The following is a 22,531-nucleotide window of genomic DNA, read 5'->3' as shown; positions in this document are numbered from 1 at the left end:
CCTAATCCCTAGAACTTGTGCATGTGTGACCTGTTACATAGCAAAGGAGATTTTGCAGATATGACTATGGGTTTGGGCCTTAAAATGGGGAGATTATCCTTAATTATCTGGATGGGCCCAGTGTAACCACAGGAGGCCCTAAAAGCTGAGAACTTTCCCTAGCTGGGGGAAGGAGAGATGAGGCAAAAGCAGGGGCCAGAGAGGGACTTGTCCCACTCTTGTTACCCAGCAGGCAAAGGGATAGGGATGTCACCCCTAAAACTTTAAGGGATCAAATTCTGCCAAAAACCTGAATGAGCTTAGAAGTAGATTCTCTGCCAGCGCCTCAATATAAGAATCAGGAGGGCTGACCCTTTGGTTTCCACACTGTGAAACTGGAGCAGAGGAATTAGCTTAGCCTACCGGACTGACTGCTGACTCACGGGACTGTGAGATAACACACGTGTGTTGTACACCACTCGTTTTGGAGTAATTTGTTACAGTGGCGTGGAAAGCCAGGACAGGCCCCTATTTTAGTCTAGATGTTTTCTTAGAGAGGCCTTTCCTGAGTATGTCTTCTCAAGCAGACTACCTCAACCCTGCCCTGCCTGCTCTTGGTCACACTGCCTTGTTTATTTCCTTCGTTATATGTATCACAAACTGTGATATTATTATCATTATTTTGTTTATTTTATTTTTCTTATCTGTGTTTCTCACTAGAATTTAATCTCTGGGAAGGCAGGGCCTGGCTGGTCATGGTCATCTGTGTCTTTGCATCAAGGGTATAACATACAAGACACGTATTAGATCTGCAACATACATTTGTTGAAAAGCAGTTTTTGATATAATAGTAAATAGGGTAACCCCAAGTGGGATGTAAAGACTTTATGGTAAACGATGGTATATCAATATTATAAAATGTTACCTAACTACTTCACAGGTTAACATGTGCTCTATATCAATTTTTGGAAACTGGTGTGTAAAATGTACCAGTGACAAAAAAGAACACAAAATAATTTGCACAAAAGTATGATCATATAAAATGCATTTATATATTCTTTTAAAGATTAGAAATTTTGGAAATAAAGTTCAGTATTCTTAATTCTGCACTTAATACTAAACATTTGCTTAACCTATAATAATATGCAAAATGTTGGACCATTATTTAATTCTTAATCTACAAAATAGATTCAGGGTTAAGATTCTGAAAGAGAAAGGATAAGCATGCATTGTTTGGAGTGATAATTGGTCTTTATTTTTTAACAATGACTCTTAATTGTTTTTAATTTATTATGAATATATAAACTGAAAGATAATATAACAAACATATGCATACTATTACTTGATTTAAGAAATAAAGCATTACAAATACTCTTGTAATTGCTTATATACTCCTTAACATTATTAAGCATATCTTTAAACTTTGCTGATAATATTTTCTTTTTCTTTTTTTCTCTTGGATGTCTGATCTTATTTATTACTTTTAGAAAATCTCATTTTTGATTGGACTCAGACTTAAAGGTAGAGGGTCTCAGAGAGGACAGCCTCCATCTTTTGGCAATCTATCTGTTCCTGGCATTATTCTTTGGCCTCTTTCATTCTCTCAGCCGAAAGTTTTGCTTATTCTGCAGCCTCTTCCTTATTTTTCTTAGTATGCTGTTTCTTCAGAGCAGTACACCAATGTTTGTGTTGGAAGACATGGAGTAACAAGACCTTGAATCTTGGGCGCTTTGATTCTAGATGTCTTATCTTCTTTATTTAGGGGCTTTCTCTCAACATACTGGGGGACATCATCTTCTTTAAAGAGATTGAGAAGTTTGCAGATTCTGCTAGCAATTTTGGGCCCCAAGGAATGAGGCACAGTAGTATCAGTGAATCAGAAATATTCTTCTCCCCCCTTTTTTTTACAATGACCAAGTTGACAACACAGAGATTGGCATCTACAATGCCCTTTCTTTCTCCAGTCCTCCTTGGTCTGAAATAGGAATGCCCCTTACTCAGCAGCAGGTGGACACAACTATGCATCAAAACACCCTGCTTCACAGGGAAGCCTTGTTTGTCATTGCCACCACTGATTCGGACCATGTAGCCTTTCCGTTCTTCACCCAGGGAATCAGCAGCATGGTCTCTGGCCATGAACTTATCATAAAAGGTACAAAGTTTGCACTTCAGTGAATTTCTGGCAGCCAGTAGCTGGGAAAGAGATGGTCAACTTCATCCTATAGGAGTTTGCTGCCTCCACGACACCACGGAAAAGAACTGATAATGGTCCTTGATAAGTTACATCTGCTCTTGTAGAGCTGGAGAGTGCTCTACAGGTGTTTTGGGAAGTCCAGAGCACGCCAGCCAGGATCGTCTTGTGGGGAGGAATAGATTGCCAGTCAGATAAAAGGCTGAGCTCCCTCTAGAAAACTCCCTCTTTAATCTTTGTGAATAACTTTACGTACAACAGATTTGTGGAACTCTGAGTGACTACAGGATGGTTTTGGGACTTTCAGGATGCTTAAAGTTAAACTGGTTCCAATTATATATTCATTATATTGTGTATATATACACACACGTAAAGAATTTTCCACTTTTGAATGCTTTATCTTGCTTCACTTCTGGAGATCGTTTTTGTTAACTTGTCTCAGCAGAAGATCTTTCCTCTGGTGCCAATAGGATCTTCTATCAGTTTATTTTCCTGGGTTGATTCAAAGTAACTTTTGTATTGTTTAGTGTCTCGAAGGTACAGGAGGTAAAGATATAGTACATATAGATAAGGTATAAAGGCCATGCTCCTGATGTCCCTGTAGTATATTTTAAATTTTTTAATGTTTTTTATTTATTTCTAGGAGAGAGAGAGAGACAGCGTGAGCAGGGGAGGGTCAGAGAGAGAGGGAGTCTGTAGTATATTTTAAATGTTGTGTTTTTGGATCTGATTTGGACAATCCTATTCATTACCAAAACTTATTTTTCATATGAAGTTCAAGGACAAATGGGAACAATGAATTGTTACACTAAATGCAGAATTTAATCTGTTAAAAGGAAAATCAAAAGAGTTCAGCTACATTTTGGATTTAAAGCCAAGAAAGCTATTAAAAAATATCATCATCCCTTTTAAGTGTTTAAGTGGCATGATTCCAGGATATCAAAGATCTTTTTATATTATGAAAGACTTTCAAGGGGAGAAATCACATGCTATTAAAGATAGAGGCTGAGGAGAGATTGATTTCTTAAGATAAGTATTCATACTGCCCTTATGGACCACATGAGAATTACAGTCTGTGTGATACTATGGTATTATATGAATTAACTTGAATTGAAGTGCTATACTTAAAATGTGCTTATTAATGGATTGGTGTTAGCTTACAGGTGAGACTTTAGATGTATGCCGAAGAAGTCTGTCTTCAGCACTAACCCATTGAATATTTTTCTTAACAATGTAAAGATTCTGATGATATGTGTATCGAGTTTGTAGATGCTGTGAAGCTGAGAGAAGTAACTAATGTGCTAGGTTGCAGAATCTGGACTTAAAAAGAATCTAATGGGTTGTAGTGTTGGTCTGAGGTTAGCAAGATAAAACTTAGGGACCAATGCTAAATCTCACCCAAATTCCAACTGTTTAAATATTAAATGTGGGAAAGTTATTACTTTATAGAAACACTTATTTTTTAAAAGGGGAGTTTAGTTGACTGTAAAATTGTTAGAAACCAATAGTGTAACATAGCTGCCAAAAGAGAGATACTGTTATCCCAAGTGGCATTGATTGATATTGCAGTCCTGCTATTTTATATTTGGTCACATGACACCTCGACTATTGTATGTATTAACGCTATGGAGTCTGTTCAGAAGAGAGACTAATACTGCTAGAGGACTTAAAATTAGAGACAGTTTTCAACTCCGTATGAAAATGTTCTCCATTCAGCCTTTATCAATTAGTATATCTTAGGTATTCTTAGGTATGCTTTGATCTTGGAAACAGAAGTGAACAATAAGACAATGCCATTCTCAAGGAGCTTTTATTCTAATGAAGAGGAGGCAGCTACTAAATAAACTAAATAAGAAATTCAAACTATGATAAATACTTTGAAGAAATAAAACAGGGTAATATGACAGTGACTGGGTTCGGATGATTATCCATGAGGGAAATTCTCTCTGGGGCACTGACCTTTGACTTGAGGCTTGAATGATGCTGAGGGGGCAGCCATGCAAAAATATGAAAAGCATTTCATACAGAGGGATTTAAAAGAACAGAGGCCCTGAATCCAAGTAGCTGGAAAATGATTAATGAAAGGGAGAATTGTGGGAAATCAGGCAAAATGATGAGTTTGCATTTATACTAAATGTAATGAGAAGCCAGTGGAGGGTTTTGGGTCAGATACGATCTGACTTACCTTTTGAAAGATCACTGTCTGCTGAGTGGACAATGAGTCATGCGGGTAAGACTGGATGTTGAGAAGAGTTTGGAGCAGTGAATAGTTTAATGAGTTATAAACATGAAACCATTTATTTTCCTCCCAATTATTGCTTCCAAATCACTATAATTAAATTTTTCTTTGTCTTCCCTTGACAATGTTTTAAGAAGATTCAATAATTTTGGAAATTTTCTGTCATTAATGTTGGTTTATTTTATTTTCTGAACCTAAAACAGGTCTAAAGAGTAGTTTATTTAAAAAAAAAATTAAAAAGTCTATGGAGCACGTGGGTGGCTCAGTAGGTTAAGCCTCTGACTTCATCTCAGGTCGTGATCTCACTGCTTGTGGGTTTGAGCCCCGTGTAAGACTCTGACAGCTCAGCACAGAGCCTGGAGCCTGCTTTGGACTCTGTGTCTCCCTCTCTCTCTGCCCCTCCCCCACTCAGGCTCGCTCGCGCTCTCTCTCTCTCTCTCTCTCTCAAAAGTAAATAAACATTTAAAAAGTTTTCTGAAAAGTCTAGTTCAGTCTAAAAACTTATATCCCAACCTCATTTTCTCCAACATCCAATCTGAAACAAGATGAAGTAACAGATCAGATTTACCTTCTCATCTGAAACAACTAAAAGAACCTGACAAACTTGTGAAACGATGATTTTTAAGAGATTGGACATTAGGCAACAAAGGGCAGTGATCTCTGAGAGACAGAAAACAAATGTGAAGCCCTCTGCAATTTCCCCAGCTTCCTGCCTTGAGAGTTTCCAGGCCCTGGCCTCAGTGGCAAGATCTGCTATTTAAAGAAAAAAAAATCATACTAATTGTATACCAACACCTCCAGCAAATTGGAGAGGAGAAGATACTTCTAGATTTATCCTATTGGGTCAGGATGATCCTGATAACAAAACCAGGCAAAGACATTATTAAAAAAAGAACAATTTCAGAGCAATATCCTTTTTGAACATAAATACAGAAATTCAAAGCAAAATTTTTGTAAATTGAATCCATCCATTTATAAAAAGGATATTATGTAATGAATAAGTGGGTTTTATCCCAGAGATGCAAGGTTAGTTTAACATTTAAAATCATTATAATTCACTACGTTAACAAACTGAAAAAAAGGATGATCATGTGGTTGTCTCAATAATTAGAGAAAAGGCATTTGAAAAAAATGCAGTATCCATTTCTGAAAAAAAATGTCAGCAAACTAGGAACAGGAGAAAACTTCTTCAACTTGATAAAGAACATTCAAAGAAAATCTAATATACTTTAAAACTGAATTCTGAAGATATGAATTTTTTTTTTTTTTTTTTTACAAATCTGGCTTATCTTTTCCCAAATGTCAACTTCAGTAATTAAAGAACATTTGGTCCATATAAAACATCCCTAATCTGAACCTCACTAACATCTCCAATTTTACCACTCTTATACCAGCCACAGTATCTCATGCAGAAAGTACCACGAATAGCTTCACAAAAGCAACATTGCTATGTAAGCAATACATACTTTTGCCTGAATATTTAGAACAGTAAATAGTAGGTACTTAAGTAGTTGATAAAATAGAATTATAATAAAATATCACAATTTTTCTTTGATTTTCAACTCCTATTATTCTGAATGTCTCTCCCCCAACCTTTTTTTTTAATTTAAATTTTGGTTAAACATACAGTGTAATATTGATTTCAGGAGTAGAATTCAGTGATTTATCACTAATATAAAACATCCAGTGCTTATCACAACAAGTGCCCTCTTTAGTACCCATCACCCATCTAGCCCACTTCCTACCCTTCTCCCTCTGTCAACCCATAGTTTGTTCTCTATCATTAAGAGGCTTTGTGGTTTGTTCCCCTCTCCTCTCTTCTCCCCCACTGCCCATATGTTTGTCTGTTTTGTTTCTTAAATTCTACATATGGATGAAATCATATGGTATTTGTCTGTATCTGATTTACTTATTTCACTTGGCATAATACATTCTAATTCCATCCACACTGTTGCAAATGGCAAGATTTCACTCTTTTTGATGGCTGAGCAATATTCCACTATATATATATATATATATATAGTATATATGTATGTATACACACACACACACAAACACACACACACACACACACACACCACATCTTCCTTATCCATTCATTAGTCGATGGACATTTGGGCTCTTTCCATGGTTTGGCCATTGTTGATAAAAATGTAAATTTTTAAAAGCTTTTTTGATGTGTAATAGATACACAATGAAATGCACACATTTAAACTGTATAATAAATTTTGACATGTATGTATGGTCAGGAATTTGAAAGCACTGTTGGGAAAATGAACAGCCTCTCCAAAGTTTCCCCAGACACCTTGTAATCTTTCCCTTCCTCCCTTCTCTCCCTGTCCCTACCTTCCTAGGCAACCACTGATCTGCTTTCTGTCACTGTAGATTTGCTTTCATTTTCTAGAATTATTTATATTAAAAGAATAACTTTTATTAAATTATAATTTTATTATAATTATTTAAATTAAAGTAATATTTATTTAACACAATACAAAATTAATAGAAATATATCAAAATATAATTTTAAAATAATGTTTAAAATGTATGATTGTATATTTCTGTAATATGTATTTAAATTATGTATATATAATAAATGGAATCATATATACTATTTTAAAATATTTTGTTTGGCTTTTTTCACTCAGAGCAATTATTCTGAGATTCATCCATATTGTTGTGTGCTAACAGTTCATTTGCTTTTATTGCTGAATAACATACCACAATTGGTTCATCCAATTTGTTTATGGATATTTAGGTTGCTTCCGGTTTTAGTTTATTTCAAATAAAGCTAACAATTCCTCCAAGTGTTGTCTTCCTCCCTCACATCAGAAAAACTCTGGATATATTCTTTTTCTTTTCCAGCTTTATTGAGAAATAGTTGGCATATAACTGTTTAAGGTATACAATGTGATGATTTGATACATATAGTAACCACAGGAAAGTTAGTTAACATATCCATCACCTCACATAATTACCATTTCGTTGTTGTTGTGTTATGGTGAGAACATTAAAGTTCTCTTATAGCAACTTTTAAGTGTACAATACAGTATTATTACCTCTAGTCACCATGCTGTACCTCATATTCCCGGAGCTTATTCATCTTATAACTGGAAATTTGTACCTTTTGACCAACCTCTTCCCATTTCTCCCATCCATCAACCCCTGGCAACCACTAATTCTGCTCTCTGTTTGAGTTCAGTGTTTTTAAATTCCACATAAGTGAGGTCAGAAAGTGTTTTTGTCTGTCTAACTTATTTCACTTAGCAAAATGTCCTTATGGTCCACCCATGCTGTCACAAATGGCAGAATTCCCCTCCTTTTTATGGCTGAAAAATATTCCATCATATATATCACATTTTCTTTATTCATTCATGTATTTACAGACACTTAGGTTGTTTCCATGTCTTGGCTATTGTGAATAATGCTGCAATGAAGACAGGTGCGCAGATATCTCTTTGAAATAGCGGTTTAATTTCCCTTGGATATTCTTTTGGATATTACCCAGAAGTGGAATTACTGGATCACATGGTAGTTCTATTTTTAATTTTTTGAAGAACATTCATACTGTTTTCCACAGTGACTGTACCAATCTCTATTCTAAGCAACAGTGCACCAGGGTTACCTTTTCTCCACATCCTCACCAGCATTTGTTTTCTCTTGTCTTTTTATAATAGCTATATTAATAGGTGTGAGGTGATATCTTATTGTGGTTTTGGCTTGCGTTTTCTTGGTCATTAGTCATGTATGTATTAACAATTTGAATGCCTTCTTTGGAGAAAGGTCTATACAAGCTGTCTCCCCATTTTAAAATCAGATTGTTTGGTTTCTTTGCTATGTTTCTTTGCTTAAATATTCTAGATGTTAATTTCTTATCACATATGTGGTTTGTAAATATCTTCTCCCATTCCGTAATTGCATTTTAATTTTGTTGGTTATTTCTTTTGCAGTGCAGAAGGATTTAGTTTGATGTAGTTTTAGCTGTTGTTTTTTGCTTTTGTTGTTTATGCTTTTGGTCTCATATCCAAAAATCATTGCCACAACCAATGTCAAGGAATTTTTCACTATGCTTTCATCTAGGAGTTAGTCAGGTCTTATGGTTAAGTTCTTAATCCATTTTGAGTTAATTTTTTATGAATAGTGGAAGATAGGGGTCCAATTTCATTCTCTTGCATGTGAATTTCCAGTTTTTCCAAGACCATTTATTGAAGAGACCCTTCTTTCACCATTGAATATTCTTGTCTCTCTTGTCAAATAATAGTTGACCCTATATGTATAAATTTATTTCTGGGTTCTAGATTCTGTTCCATTGGTCTGTGTATCTGCTTTATCTGTTTGTTTGTTTTTATATGTAGCTGTTTTTTATGCCAGAACCATTCTTTTTTGGTTACTAGAGCTTTTAAGTATTTTTATTCACACCTTATGAAGATCATACAGCATGAGCATGTGTCCCGTTCTCCCAGGAATGCTTTCCTCAAACTTCATTGCAGTAGATAAGCTCCAGGTTAGGTTTGTGTTTTCTGAAACTCAGCATGAAGTGACCAACAAAATAATGATGATTATAATGGTTCTGATGATAATAATCACTACTATTTATGGAGTGTTTACCATATGCCAAAATCTTTGTCTTTCCTAACTCATTTGTATGTTAATTCCACAACACTCCTATGGAATTTATATTGTTATTATCCCCATCTTACAGATAGAGATTGAATGAGCTTTTAAGATTTGTTCGTTTCATGGCTAGTGAGTGATGAATTGGGAAATAAACTCAAGCAGTCAGACTTAGAATCCTTTCTCTTAACTATTACGTTCTGTTGCTTCTCAATTTCCCCCTTTTGTAGGTTCCCTTATTTCTTTGAGTTCTTTTCTTAAATCTCTCCCTCACTTGACTTGGGGGAGAGGAAAGCATCCTGTCTTTCCTTCCCCCAAGAGTGAAGGGGGTAAGTCTCTTTTACCAAAAACACCACTATTTCCACAAAGCTAACCACTCCTATGATGCCATTTTCCCTTTCCCTCCAAAGTCCTCTAAAGACTAGAGGAGGAGCTCAGGAGTGGGGGATTGTGGATGATGGCCATAAGTTGAGTTCTGTTGCCTCCTAGTAAGCCTTGGAGGAAGTGTCTGACTCTATTTTTTATTATTTGGGGTACTTAGAAATTCTTTTAAGTCCTAGTAGCCAATGCTGGGGCAAAGGAAAAATAACTGTGGCTGAGGCTATTGTAGTCGTCTAGGATAGAGGATAGAGACTTGGACCATGGTGGCAGTGAAAATGGAGAGAATCAATAAATTTGGGATATATTCTCAAAATAAAACCAATAGGACATAGTGGTAAATTGAATATGGGGGAGATGAAAAGAAAGGAATCAAAGAAGAGGATTTTGGCTTGAATAACCAGGTTGATTTACTGAGCTAAGGAAGACTTGAGACAGAAAAGATCAGAGTGGAAATGTGAGGGCTTGATTATCAAGAGTGCTGTTTTGCTTTGTTAAGTCTGGGATACTTGTTAGATAGACAAGTGGAGATATCAATAGAAAGTTGGATATAGGAGTTTGGAGCTCAACAGGGAAGGTAAAGTCTAGGATTATACATTTGAAAGTCACAACATGTCCTGTAGTCAAAGGCATGGGATCAGATAAAATAAATTAAGGCAAGGGTGAGAGAAAAGAGAAGACTGAGGATCAAACCTCAATATTCACAGGAAAATTCAGCAAGAGACTGAGAATGAATCACCAATGAGATAGTAGCAAAACAAGGAGAGTGTCTTCTCTGTGTCCCAAGAGAATAAAGTCTTTCTCATGATTTGAATATCCCAAATATAAAAAGCTGTGTCCAGAGGAAGTGAAGCACCGACCTGTTTCAGATGGTTTTTAAACAAATGCTGAACTCATACTGTCTGCTGTATAGGAAATTGGAACAAACCTTGAGTAGGAAAAAAGAAGATGAGACTAAATTACCTTAAGCTCTCTTTCATCCAGATTAGTCTGTCACTGAGCCTCTTACTATAAAAATCTTTTATATGAATGTAGAAAAAGAAACTATCTTTCGTGAAGAATTTAGAACATATGGCTAAGCTTTCAGTAGCTTGCATGGAAAGTGTTCTATTATTCACATTTTACATATATTTTGTGGGAAGAACATAACTAAAACTGGAGATGAAATTGTTTAAAAATTAAACCAGGACCTGTTATCTACATATAATTGGTTATTGCTAAAAGGTGACGAAACAATTCACCTATAGCACAGACATATAAAAATAAATAGATGCTTCAGCTGTTTTCAATGTAAGCCTATGTGTTAAAAAGATTACCGTTATTGACCTCTTGCTCTTCTATAAATAGATAATACTGCTAGTTTTCACTGTTCCCTCCTCCCCCCAGATGCTTCTAGTCTACCAATTTTCAAACTTTATTGTACATGAGAATCAACAGGAAGCCTTTTTAAAAATACTTCTTCCAAGGTGACCTCTCCAGAATTTTGATTGGAGGGAGCCAGGAAATTCATATTGTGATGAGTCCTCCAGATGTTTTGGGGAGGATAGTCCCTGGACCAAACTTGGCAAAACACTGGTCCTGATCTTGTATTGCAGGTATAGGTAACTCTCTTTTGGTGGCAAAATGACACTTGGGTCACCACCTCTTATTTTTATTGAGGTTATTTCTTTTAGATGCATAGTTTACATAATAGAAGTCCAAAATTGTAAGATTGAAAGAAAAGTAACATCATATATAAAACTTTTCTTTAGCTTAGTGATTATGAATCAAATAATATCTGTCTTTATAAACAATGAGCTTTGGGAGAAGCTTTTTGTCCCCATGGATTTATCCAACCTACTGTGGGGATGCAGCCTAGCCTTGAGTTTATTTTCAAGGAAAAAAATGACTTAACAAAAAGTATCCAGCTTGTTTCTAATTACTCTCTTTTGGAGTGAATGAATAAATTGGTTATTTAGAAACTATAGTTAAAGATGAGGAGCTCTTAAGTGGTTGATGCTTGTTTTGACATCCTGACCATACATTAAAATAATGTGCTTTCAGATTTTTTTTTCTAATAGATACAATTGTTCCTGTGAATCCAATATGTTTTTTCTTAACCCCAAATATCTTTCTAAGTCCTATCATAGTAGAAATTAAAATGGAAGTAAAGTTTGACAGTATAGTAATATTTTATGTTCTAGTGCCCACCACTGTGTTCTTGGTAGACATTCAATACATGACTGAAGGAATGCAAGTCTGTGCTAGTCATTAACATTAACATTTCATCCTGTTGTCTTCTGCTGCTGGCTATGAAATCTGCTTGCCTACTAATGATCCTGAAGCATTTTTTAATGCCTCTCAAAGTTCTAGGAGATCCTTAAAAAATTAGAGAACTGAGAACCAAAAGTAACATAGACTTGATGTTGAATATATACGTAACCTGCATGCTTGTGGAACCAACCCTGTCTAAGAGTCAGGAAATTGTAACAAGTTGGGGCAGACAGGTAGGCTCAGGCTAAGCTCCTAGGGTAAGCTCAGGTGTTTATTTGTTTGTTTGTTTGTTTGTTTGTTTGTTGACACTGATTAATGACTAAAACTTACAAGAAATAGTGCAGTGATTCAGTTTTCTGCTGAGGCATCTCAAATGAAAATCATTTCATGGGTTTATAATTCTGAAAGCTGTTACTGGGTGATCAAACACAAGGTCTGCCTTAACGCTATCAAATTAAACTGATACATCTAGTGTCCATCTGTTTTGAATTCCATTTTCATGTTTGAGTTTACAAAATAACTGATAGCAATCAGAATATGTATACATTATATCTGTCATGGATAATATGTATATTTAAGTTTGGTAACTTGGTTAATTAAGGGCTAGGAGAAAAAGGTAACATAAGATATAATTGAACCATGAAAGGCTTTAATTAATTTCTCCTCCTTCTCTTCCCTTCCTTTACTGTTCTAGGCACAACAAATATCACATATTTGATTTGAAAACATTGTTATCTAGGGAGTAAAGCTGGGAACCTCTATTTAAACATTCTCAATGTACTCGACTTGATATCATTATTAATCTGGTTTAACTTTATAAAGTAAATGTAAAATAAAGAGTAATTGCATCAAAGTATGGCTTTGAGGGGGGAGACTTTGGAAGAAAATACGGAAATCTGAGACATACACTTCTGTCTAGTGCAGCATTTGAATTTCAGATTCCAACCGCAGTTGTGATTGTTTTTAGTTTGTTAGCTGCCTGGAGTGTTATTTTAAGAAAGCAGAAGCACCATCATTTGCACACTCCTTATAGATCACACACCTTAACCCTGACTGTTTAGCTTCAGTTTTTCTAAAGAAGTGAAGCCAAGATGAAGAACCATTTGCTTTTCTGGGGAGTCCTAGCCATTTTTGTTAAGGCTGTTCTTGTGACAGGTATGTGGTATTTTGAAAATTAACCCAGATAAAAGGAAAAATATAACACAAATCTGCTCTTCAGTTTCAAACTGGCTACTTTTTTCTAACATGCCTTAATCTTTATTATGGGCAGTGATCTTTCTGCAGATAAGACTCATTGTAATTCTTTTTATTCTTTTTTCCTCTTATCTGTTTGCCTAGTATAACTTAGAGAATAAGAAAATACATATATCTGGATAAGTGCTCATAGTTATATAACTATTCATATTGAATCTTGAAAATCAGTAGCCCTCTCCTTGAGTACTTTAAGAGAATACTCTGGAGAAATGAAATAATAATTACTATAATTGTAATAATTACAATATAGAATACTTGGGATTTTATTTACCCAGAGAGACTGATATTGGTTCTAACAACTTTGCTGGATCTGAGCCTACAGATTTCTTATGACACTTTAACATTGTTTAATGTTACACAGGTTGCCTATAACTTGATGGCATAACTGTGGTTGTTTTGTTTATTAACCTTTCAAAGTACTGTAGAAAATGGAATACACCCTGAATATAGATATAACAATTTTCATGTAGAAGGGCAAAGAGTTAGAAGTGATAATTTGGCCTGACTATTTCTAATACTTACTGAGCTTATTTCTCTTATTTCAGAACAGGGAATGTTGTAATTAACCATAGTCATTTTAAATATATTTTTTGCTAATTTAGCATTAGAAACAATGAATTTCTAATGATATTTAAAGATAAATCATAAAGATAGTAGAATTAAAGATGTACAATATATCTCTACATACATAAATAAGTGTTTATGAACATGCTTATGTATCTATAAACATATATGAAATACATATAGATACATATATAAAATATCCGTCATTTATTAGGTTAGCATTATGCTAACTGCTTTACATATACTATTTGTTCCATTTAGTTCTCACAGTAATCACTTGAGGATAGGCACTATTAATATTTCTAACACATGGTTGAGTCCCTTGAGATTTACAAAGGTGAAATAACTTACCTACAGTCACATAGCAAGCATGTGGTAGGTAGAGCCCAGGCCATCTAACCCTATAGACCACACTCCTAACTTCTATAGCCTCTTCTGCCTATATAGGAGAATCACTTTTTAGTAAACTCATGTTCATATCTAGTATGTGTTGTTAAGTATATTTTCTTATTTGTTTGAACTGAATTAAATTTAACAAATATTTATTGAGCACCTGAGAACGTAGCAGGACTAAATGGACTAAAGTAAGGCACATTCTAGTAATAACAGGTTTATTAGGAAAAATGCTGTCTGTCAGTGAGAATATTAAGCCTTGGTGCATTGACTATATTTGTACATTCCCTGGAAGATGTATTAGGCTGCCTAATATTTTTGTATAATAATAGTAAGTCATAATAAACAGGAATAGTTTTTTCCTAGGTTTCTGATAAGAAAATCAATTATATGCTATAAATCAAATAAAGACATTTTCTACTTAAGACTTAATAGTCAAGTCACATACTTGACTCAATCTGTATTTTTGGTCGGGCATTACATGCTCATTTGTATTTTATTGAGAAAGACATTTTAGAGTCTTGAATATAGGAGTAGGGAAAAGACACCACTTAAGTCATCTTATTCTTTTCAAAATGCTAAGAGAAGTTACATTACTATGTTGAATTGAATTCATAATGTTTCTTCTGCAATACTGTACAGACTTTTATCAGAAGACATATTAGGAAGTTATGAATAATGCCATAATAATGCGTTGTAAAGTACTTCCAACAATTTGCAGTGCAAAACAATGGTCTTAAAATGTGTTTGTAATGACTGTTATTACTAAGACTGAACTACTGCAATTAGGTCCTCTCTGTTCTGGGACACCTCTGAAATAATTAGACTTCCAATTAACATAATATCTATCCTGATCAATTTTATTATAGTAGGTTATACTTTTTTTTAAGTACCCTACATTGAGTAAAAGCTAAAATTCATGAATTCTATCAAATTCAGTATTCTGGTTGGGAAATTATACTACAGTTTTATAAGATGTTACCACTAGGAGAAACCGAGTAAAATGTACATGGGTTCTCTCTTTAGTATTTATTATCACTGCATGTGAATTTACAATGATCTAAAAATTAAAAATTGAATAAAACAAAACAAAAAATATATCAAATATCATTATTATTATTTAATTAGCACTATTAAATAAAGTTGTTATAACTCTTCAAATACTTGTTAACTGATCCAAGTCCTGATAATAAGATATTTTCTTTGTTTATTCTTTGCCACACTTACCAGACCTCTTTGTCCACTATTCAGATTAGACAATAAATATTGATAGTTAGAGTTAAGAGTTTAGTGGTCATCTGTGTATCCATTCATTTATTATTTTTTCTTTAAACAGCATTTCATATTAAATAAAGCTTGTCCCTTACAATATTTTCTAAATTGTTTTTGCAAATTTATAGCACATCTATCTATACTGTATCTTTTAAATTTTTCCTATCAGAAATATTAACAAATATAGCACTTACTATTTTGTTTGAGTGAATCATTATGCCATGATAACCTGACTGTTATTATGAAAAAGAATATAATTAACTTTTAGGAAAATTATAGTAAAGAATATTTAAAAGTCTCACCAAGTAAGGTTATCTTGGAGAAAACGTTCCTGTTTTTAACTCTAATGCAATATAAGGAGGAAAAAAAAGTATAAATAGGAGTTCAGGAAGGATGTGACACTTCAAACTGGGACTGTAAAAGCTAACATTATTTTTTGTTCACTTTTGAATAATTGGTCTGAGAGAAATATCATCTAGATTTTTTGTTTTCTCTATCATTATGTCATTTGGCACTGATTTTTACAAGGCTGCATTATTTAGAGAGCTGTGCCTCTATTTAAAATATTAGATGATGGGGGCACCAGGGTGGCTCAGCGTCTGGCTTAGCGTCCGACGTAGCGTCCGACTTCGGCTCAGGTCATGATCTCACAGTTCGTGGGTTCGAGCCCCCTGTCAGGCTCTGTGCTGACAGCTAGCTCAGAGCCTGGAGCCTGTTTCAGATCCTATGTCTCCCTCTATCTCTGACCCTCCCCTGCTCACGCTGTCTCTCTCTCTCTCTCTCAGAAATAAATAAAACATTAAAAACTTAAAAAAAAAGTATTAGATGAAAACCAGAAATACTTCAGCCCAGGTTCCCATTGACTGGTCCAAGGGAAAAAGAAAAAAAATTGTTTGGAGTGTGTTTGGATTTCCTTCATGATGCTGTGAGAATCCACATAGCATGTTGGTATAGAAAAGAGAACAAATGGAGAAAGATGAAACTGATGAACCATAAAACTTAGTTTTTCCACAGGAAAAAGATAAATTACCTCAGTCAAATGACATAAATAGACCTTCCCCCCTTTCATCTTTAATCATATTTTATCTTTCAAGCCCAAGATGAAAATGAAAGGACTGTTCTCGCTGACAACAAATGTAAGTGTGTCCGGATTACATCCAGGATCATCCCTTCTGCTGAAGATCCTAATGAAGACATTGTGGAGAGAAACATCAGAATTATGTACGTGGCATTTTAAATTTCTTTTTTTTTTCCATCTTGTAAGCAGAGATACTTTCAGATATTAGCCATTGTTTGAATGTAATATCTAGGTCTCTACTCTTCTTTTTGACATGCAGTACTTAGAAGAACCTATTTCCTAAACTGTTTTTAACAGTAGACACACAGACTTTATGTGAGGGTTAAATATGCTAATGGACAAAAGCACCTAGAACAGTGTTTAACCCACAGTAGACCCTCATACATGTTTATTACCTTATCTTCCTCATTAGTTAAGGCCTTTCTGTTGTTACTAGAGCCTTATAATCTAATAAGAAATAGATTCATTCATTCATTCATTCATTCATTCATTCAGCAAACATTTATTGAGTGCTACTAAATGCCGGTGAGGATTGGAGCCGGGGATACAACAGTTTATATAAAACACAGTTCATGCTGTCAAATAATCTACAGTCTACTAGGGAACTTTAAGTAGTTTAAAAGGTAATGACAGTATTGTAAATGCTACGACAGGAAGAAGCTCAAGATATTTCAGATCTAAGGAGGGGCATCCAGTCCAGTCCTAGAGCATGAAGAGAAAGTGGCGGTGGGAGTCAGACAGGGGTGTTTGGAGTAAGTAGGTGGAAGTGGCAGTTAGCTGAGTAAATGTGTGTGGGGAACGGCAGGGTTGGTAGGTGAGGCAGATCATTCCAGGGAAAGGAAATGGTTGCTGTAAGGAATTGTATGAGATCATCACAGAACATGCTTCTGATAATCCCAGGCACTCTGTTAATACTTAGTTAATGTCAGAACTGTTACTGCTTTTGTTATTGTTAAGACTTGGAGATGAGAAAAGCCTAGTAAATTTGTGGAATTGCAAGCAGCTGCTTACAGCTGGCATGTAAAGACAGTGGCATGGTGAGAGATGGGGCTGGTGAGGGGGAGGCATATCATGAAGTGCCTTCTATGCCATCATAAGGGTACTCTGTTATTTGTGTGAAGACACTGTAGGTTTTAGGCAGAGAAGAAAATTAGGCTAGTATTTTAGAGGCCAATTGGGCAATAATGTGGCTAATATATTACTACAATCTAGGAAAGAAATGGTGGTGTCCTGAACTAAGTGCACAGATTGCAAAGAATCAGAATCGGTTGAACTGTTAGATCGATTAGGCGTAAGTTATCACAGAGAGGGAGAACTTAGAGACAATGTCTAAGCTTCTGGCTTGATATCTATGGAGATTGTGTTGCTAAATCCATCCGCATGTTTTCCTCTGTGTCATTTGGTAGGGAGGGGCACACATGAAGAGGAATGATGACATAGATGAAAAAATGTGAACATTAATGAAATCACCTCATCTAGTTGATAAGGGTGATTTTCACGGAGGATCAACAAATCTAGGGATCTTGATTCCAGTTACAGCTTTCCTACTTAGTAGTTGTGTGAACTTGGGTCGATCACAGAGCTCTCCGGTTCATATTTTCTGCAGTCCAAAAATATGGATAATAATATCTGTCCATTTATTCCACAAATATTGAACATATTCTACATGCCACACATCTAGAAAGGCATTGAGAGAGCATACATGTTTTTGCCACAAAGAACTTGTGCCGTTTGGGGAAGCAACTACCCAGTAGACAAGCAACTATGATATGGCCTCTGCTATAATAAAGATGCATGAACATCAGGGAGACAGCAGAGGAAGGAGTTTGTTCAGGGGTGAGAATGGATCATCATAAAGAGGGTAAAACTTGAGCTGAGTTTTAAAGGAAAAGCAGGGATTAGCCAACTAAGCAAAAATCATTGACACAGAAGCTTCTGGGAGATTTACTTTGGATGGGAAGTGTTTAAAATATGCCAATTACCGTGAAATCTGAGCAACAGTATTACTGTGTTGTGTTTGTATAGTGTTACAGAGTGCAAACGTACTAAATTACTGATGAGATACTAAGTACTGTCCTAGCAATATTTCTTAGTTTCATTGTTTTGATTTCTTTTCTTTCTTTTTTTAGTGTCCCTCTGATGAACAGAGAGAATATCTCTGATCCTACCTCTCCAGTGAGAACCAACTTTGTGTACCATTTGTCTGATGTGTAAGAGATTTTCCTTCATACTAATATAGATATGGAACTTCATAACTTTTATTTAAATTTGTTAGTGAGAATGTTTCTGAATATATGGGGAACAAACATTTACTAATATAATTTGAACTTTGCATACATTAATTCCTGTGTTAATTATTAGATACCATGCATTTATAAAGCTTTATCACAGATAAAAGTTAGCTATAAATTTATTCTAAATAAGAAATTATTGCCATTAGTACAGGAAGGGCCGATTTGTCTTAATACTTAAATAATTGGATTTCACACATATTAACATGTAGGTGTTTCTTTACAAACTATGGAATCCAACATCAAACAATTTCTTTTTCTTAAATATATTCTTCCTTCCGGGGTGTCTGTGTGGCTCAGTTGGTTAAGCATCCAACTCTTCCTTTGGGCTCAGGCTGTGATCCCACAATTCGTGAGACTGAACCTTACATCAAGCTCTGCACTGACACCCTGGAGTCTGCGTGGGATTCTCTACCTCTTTCTCTCTCTCTCTCTCTCTTTCTCACTGCTCCTTCCCCACTTGCATGCACAAGCATTCTCTCTCTCAAAATAGACTTTAAAAAAACTTCTTCCTTCTTTGTCACTACAGATAACCTGTTTAGTCCTCATTTACATTTAGGAGCAAACCTAACAGACTACAAGGTGATATACAGTATAGACAAAACCATAATATTATCATATCATTAATTATATTGTTTACTTTCAACTAATTTATATATACTAAAGGCTGAAAAATCCTGTTAACTCTTCTGTAATTTAGAGCAGCTGAGGTCTGAAAGGAGTTACCTTTTGTCAGTTGTCAGGTCAGAGCCTCAAGGGCCAGCTGATTGTGGATAGAAATGAATAGTCACTCAGATTCTGACACAACATTTGGTGACTATTGTCTAATAACCATTTTTATTTTTCAGCTGTAAAAAATGTGATCCTGTCGAAGTGGAGCTGGAAAATCAAATAGTTATGGCCAGCCAGAGCAACATCTGTGAGGAAGAGAATGAGGTCTGCTACACTTACGACAGAAACAAGTGCTATACAAATCGGGTCCCATTTACCTATGGTGGTGTGACCAGGATGGTGGAAACAGCCTTGACCCCGGATTCCTGCTACCCTGACTAATTGAAGTCATTGCTGACTGCATAGCCCCTTATCTTAAAAGGCTCTTCATTTTGAGGCAGAAAGTTCATATATTTACCACCAATGAATTTGAAACAATGACTTTTTTTTTCCTTCGTGTAAAACTAACCCCCAAACTGAAATAGTAGCGTGATTATTTTTATTGAAATTACTTTTCAACTGTACATTCTTACTCTGAGTATTGAAATCTCTCATCATCCTTGCCCAAAGGGGTGGATGCCCTTAGGAATATAATTTCTAGCATTTAAAAATAAACAAGGGGAGAAAATAAAACCCAAAGAGTAAACATCAGAAGAAACGATTAAATTTCAATTTTCTTTTCCTTTTTCTTTTTTTCTCTTTTTGGCGTTGCCTTGGAGAGCCAGAGCTTTGGCACCTTCTGCACTATTATTCTCTTTTTAAAAAGTACCACTGTGTAGAGAAAATTTATACGTAAACATAAGTCAGTTATATGTCTTCACTAGAAAAATAATATTTGGAAAACATGCTTTGAAAATATTTGTAAAAGTAATTTAAAATGGGATCTCCATTTATGGAACTAATGAGCCAAACATGACATAAGTAAATGCATCTTTGAAAACTATATTTTGACATAACATAGATTCCATGGCAAATGACACAGATTGGTTTTTTTTTTTTATAATCAGGATAATATAAGAAATTCCCCATTGGAAATCATGTACGTTGTAACACAATCTGATGAAATATGTATTCCAAAATATGTATTCTCTAGCACAGTTTGAATAATTAAATAGATTCATGAGCATATACCCGTGTGAAATAATTTGTTGAAAAAACTTGTGTTAACTTTGTTGTATGTAAGTTAAAATATAACATTACTGATGAACAATTTGTAAGTATGATATAATTATGCATTAATCATTGATTTCATACATGTACATACTTGAAGTAGCTTTGTCATTTAAACCTAGATTTAAATTAAAAGACAAGGTCCTTCTTGACAAACATAGTGTTGATCACGGCACATAAAACTTCTTATGGCAGAAGGCCAAGGCCAGTTGACATATATATCCCAGGGTTCTATGGAAAGTAAATGCTAACTTTGGATTTGAAATAATGGGAGGCCGCTTAGTAAAATTTTCCTGAAGAGACATTGTTCTGTTTTCTCTCTCTGTTTTTTTTTTTAAAGATTATTTATTTACTTTGAGAGAGAGAGAGAGAGAGAGAGCATGTATGCCTGAGTGAATGAGTGGGTGGAGGGGCAGAGGGAGAGGGAGACAGAGAATCCCAAGCAGGCTCTGCATTGTCAGCATGGAGCCTGATGCAGGGCTCAAACTCATGAACTATGAGATCATGACCTGAATCGAAACCAACAGTCAGATGCTTAACCTACTGAGCCACCCAGGCGGGCCTCTCTTTTTTTTCTAACGGTAACAGTAATTTTTAATAACTTCCACTGGGTTCATACTGATTATTCAATTTTTGTTTTGTTTTGTTTTGGATATGGCTGGAACACTCAAGTGCTTCAGTGGGGATCATAGTTTTGATGTGCTAAAGATACATCATTCTTGACTAATCTTTTACCTAGTGTGTGGTTTTAGCCAAGTCTTTAAATTTTATTTAATCAGTAAACATGTATTAAATATTTATCACACGCAATGAATCGTGCTACATTTTTGGTGATTAAGCTGTGATAAGTGCCCTCAAAATAGTCACCACCACTCACTCCCTTGACCTCTGCCCAGTTGTCATCTCATGAAGCTCACCTTGTTTTTTAAAATTGCAAACCCCATTTCCTTATCTTGGTTACTTTTTCCCCATGCACTTATTACCATCTAGTAGACTATATAATTTACTTATTTATCATGTTTATAGTTTCTCTCCCCCACTAGAGTGTAAGGCCCACAAGAGCAGACATTTTTGCCCAGTGATATATCCCACCACCCAGCACATCGCCTGGCACATTGAGGAGCTCAACAAATATTTGTTGAATGAATGAACATGCATACAGCTTACTTAAGGAAATAAGACATATGCATAAATAATGACAATCATTTGACAAAACCTCATAAAGGCAAAGCAATAGGGTCCGAAGTGTTATGAGAATTTATGGGGAGTTCCTGGGGAACGTGATCAAAAAAGATGTAACCACCTATTGACCCATAGGCAGGACCTGGGCACTTAGCGCCTCCTCTCCCTGTTCCCCTGTCCTTGGAATGTGGGTTTCCCTTGCCTTTCCTGTTCCCAGAGTCTGCTCCAAGCACATGGCCTTGAGAGAGTGATGTGTTGTGACTGCATATGTGTTTGAGCCCAGTTAAAGCCTCTTTATAAGCTTTTAAGATTTGGTGGGCAGGTGTGGGGATCCATTCGTCTTGACAAGCCTTATGTGTAAGTTCTCTTTGCTATTGTTAAAATTGCCATCTACCAACATGGCCTGCTTCTTTCTTTGGTCTCTCCCTGTCCTCTGTGTCAAGGGGCTGGTTTCAGATTATACCAGGAATGTTCCCGAGATGCTTGTGAATCTACGTTTCTATCCGCCCCCACCCCACTGTTTTATTGAGATATAATTGACAGATAACACTGTGTACAGTGTAATGACTTTACATATGTACCTATTGTGAAATATTACCACAATAAATTGAGTTAACATCTGTCACCTCATATAGTGATAAAAAATTTTTTCCCCTGTGATGAGAACTTTTAGGGGGACACTTTTCTGAAGAGGCTCCTCTGTTCTTTCCCCATCTTTGCCTTAGGGTTTCTGCATACCCAACAGAAAAAGTTTTGGTTACCATGTTGCAGATTCTTGTAATAAAGACCCTTATTCCAGCATTATTCCCTCATCAAACAACAGCTGAAAAAGGTAACTTAAGAGCAAACCCAAGTTCTATAGGTCTTCATTCTTTCAGAAGTTCAGTTAAACTCTATGACCTATCATGTTCATAACAATTTGGCACATACCATGTGCTAAGACACCGATCTAAGTGCTTTATTGA

The 22,531-nt window shown here is 35.4% G+C and overlaps 1 protein-coding gene and 1 pseudogene across 1 annotated transcript; one reads left to right on the top strand and one right to left on the bottom strand.

Annotated features, from left to right (window-relative positions):
* Positions 1 to 1,557: 1,557 nt before the first annotated feature.
* Positions 1,558 to 7,490, bottom strand: LOC120244959 (annotated as a pseudogene).
* Positions 7,491 to 12,649: 5,159 nt separating this feature from the next.
* On the top strand, positions 12,650 to 20,342 carry JCHAIN (joining chain of multimeric IgA and IgM). The gene is made up of 4 exons (XM_039251787.1): positions 12,650 to 12,806; positions 16,229 to 16,355; positions 18,342 to 18,422; positions 19,352 to 20,342. Exons 1-4 carry the CDS (start codon positions 12,743 to 12,745, stop codon positions 19,554 to 19,556), a joined length of 477 nt encoding a protein of 158 aa, XP_039107718.1. The 5' UTR covers positions 12,650 to 12,742; the 3' UTR covers positions 19,557 to 20,342.
* Positions 20,343 to 22,531: the final 2,189 nt, after the last annotated feature.

The sequence above is a fragment of the Hyaena hyaena genome, unplaced genomic scaffold (assembly GCF_003009895.1).
Source record: "Hyaena hyaena isolate Hyena2069 unplaced genomic scaffold, ASM300989v1 scaffold_395, whole genome shotgun sequence".
In the NCBI taxonomy this organism is placed as follows: Eukaryota; Metazoa; Chordata; class Mammalia; order Carnivora; family Hyaenidae; genus Hyaena; species Hyaena hyaena.
Note: the sequence above shows the minus strand (reverse complement) of the source record. Positions and strands in the feature narration are given on the sequence as shown.

Coding starts and splice junctions, on each gene's coding strand:
- JCHAIN (XM_039251787.1), top strand. CDS start 12,743: ATGAAGAACCATTTGCTTTTCTGGGGAGTCCTAGCCATTTTTGTTAAG. Junction 12,807..16,228: donor TAAGGCTGTTCTTGTGACAG/GTATGTGGTATT, acceptor TTATCTTTCAAG/CCCAAGATGAAAATGAAAGG. Junction 16,356..18,341: donor GAGAGAAACATCAGAATTAT/GTACGTGGCATT, acceptor TTCTTTTTTTAG/TGTCCCTCTGATGAACAGAG.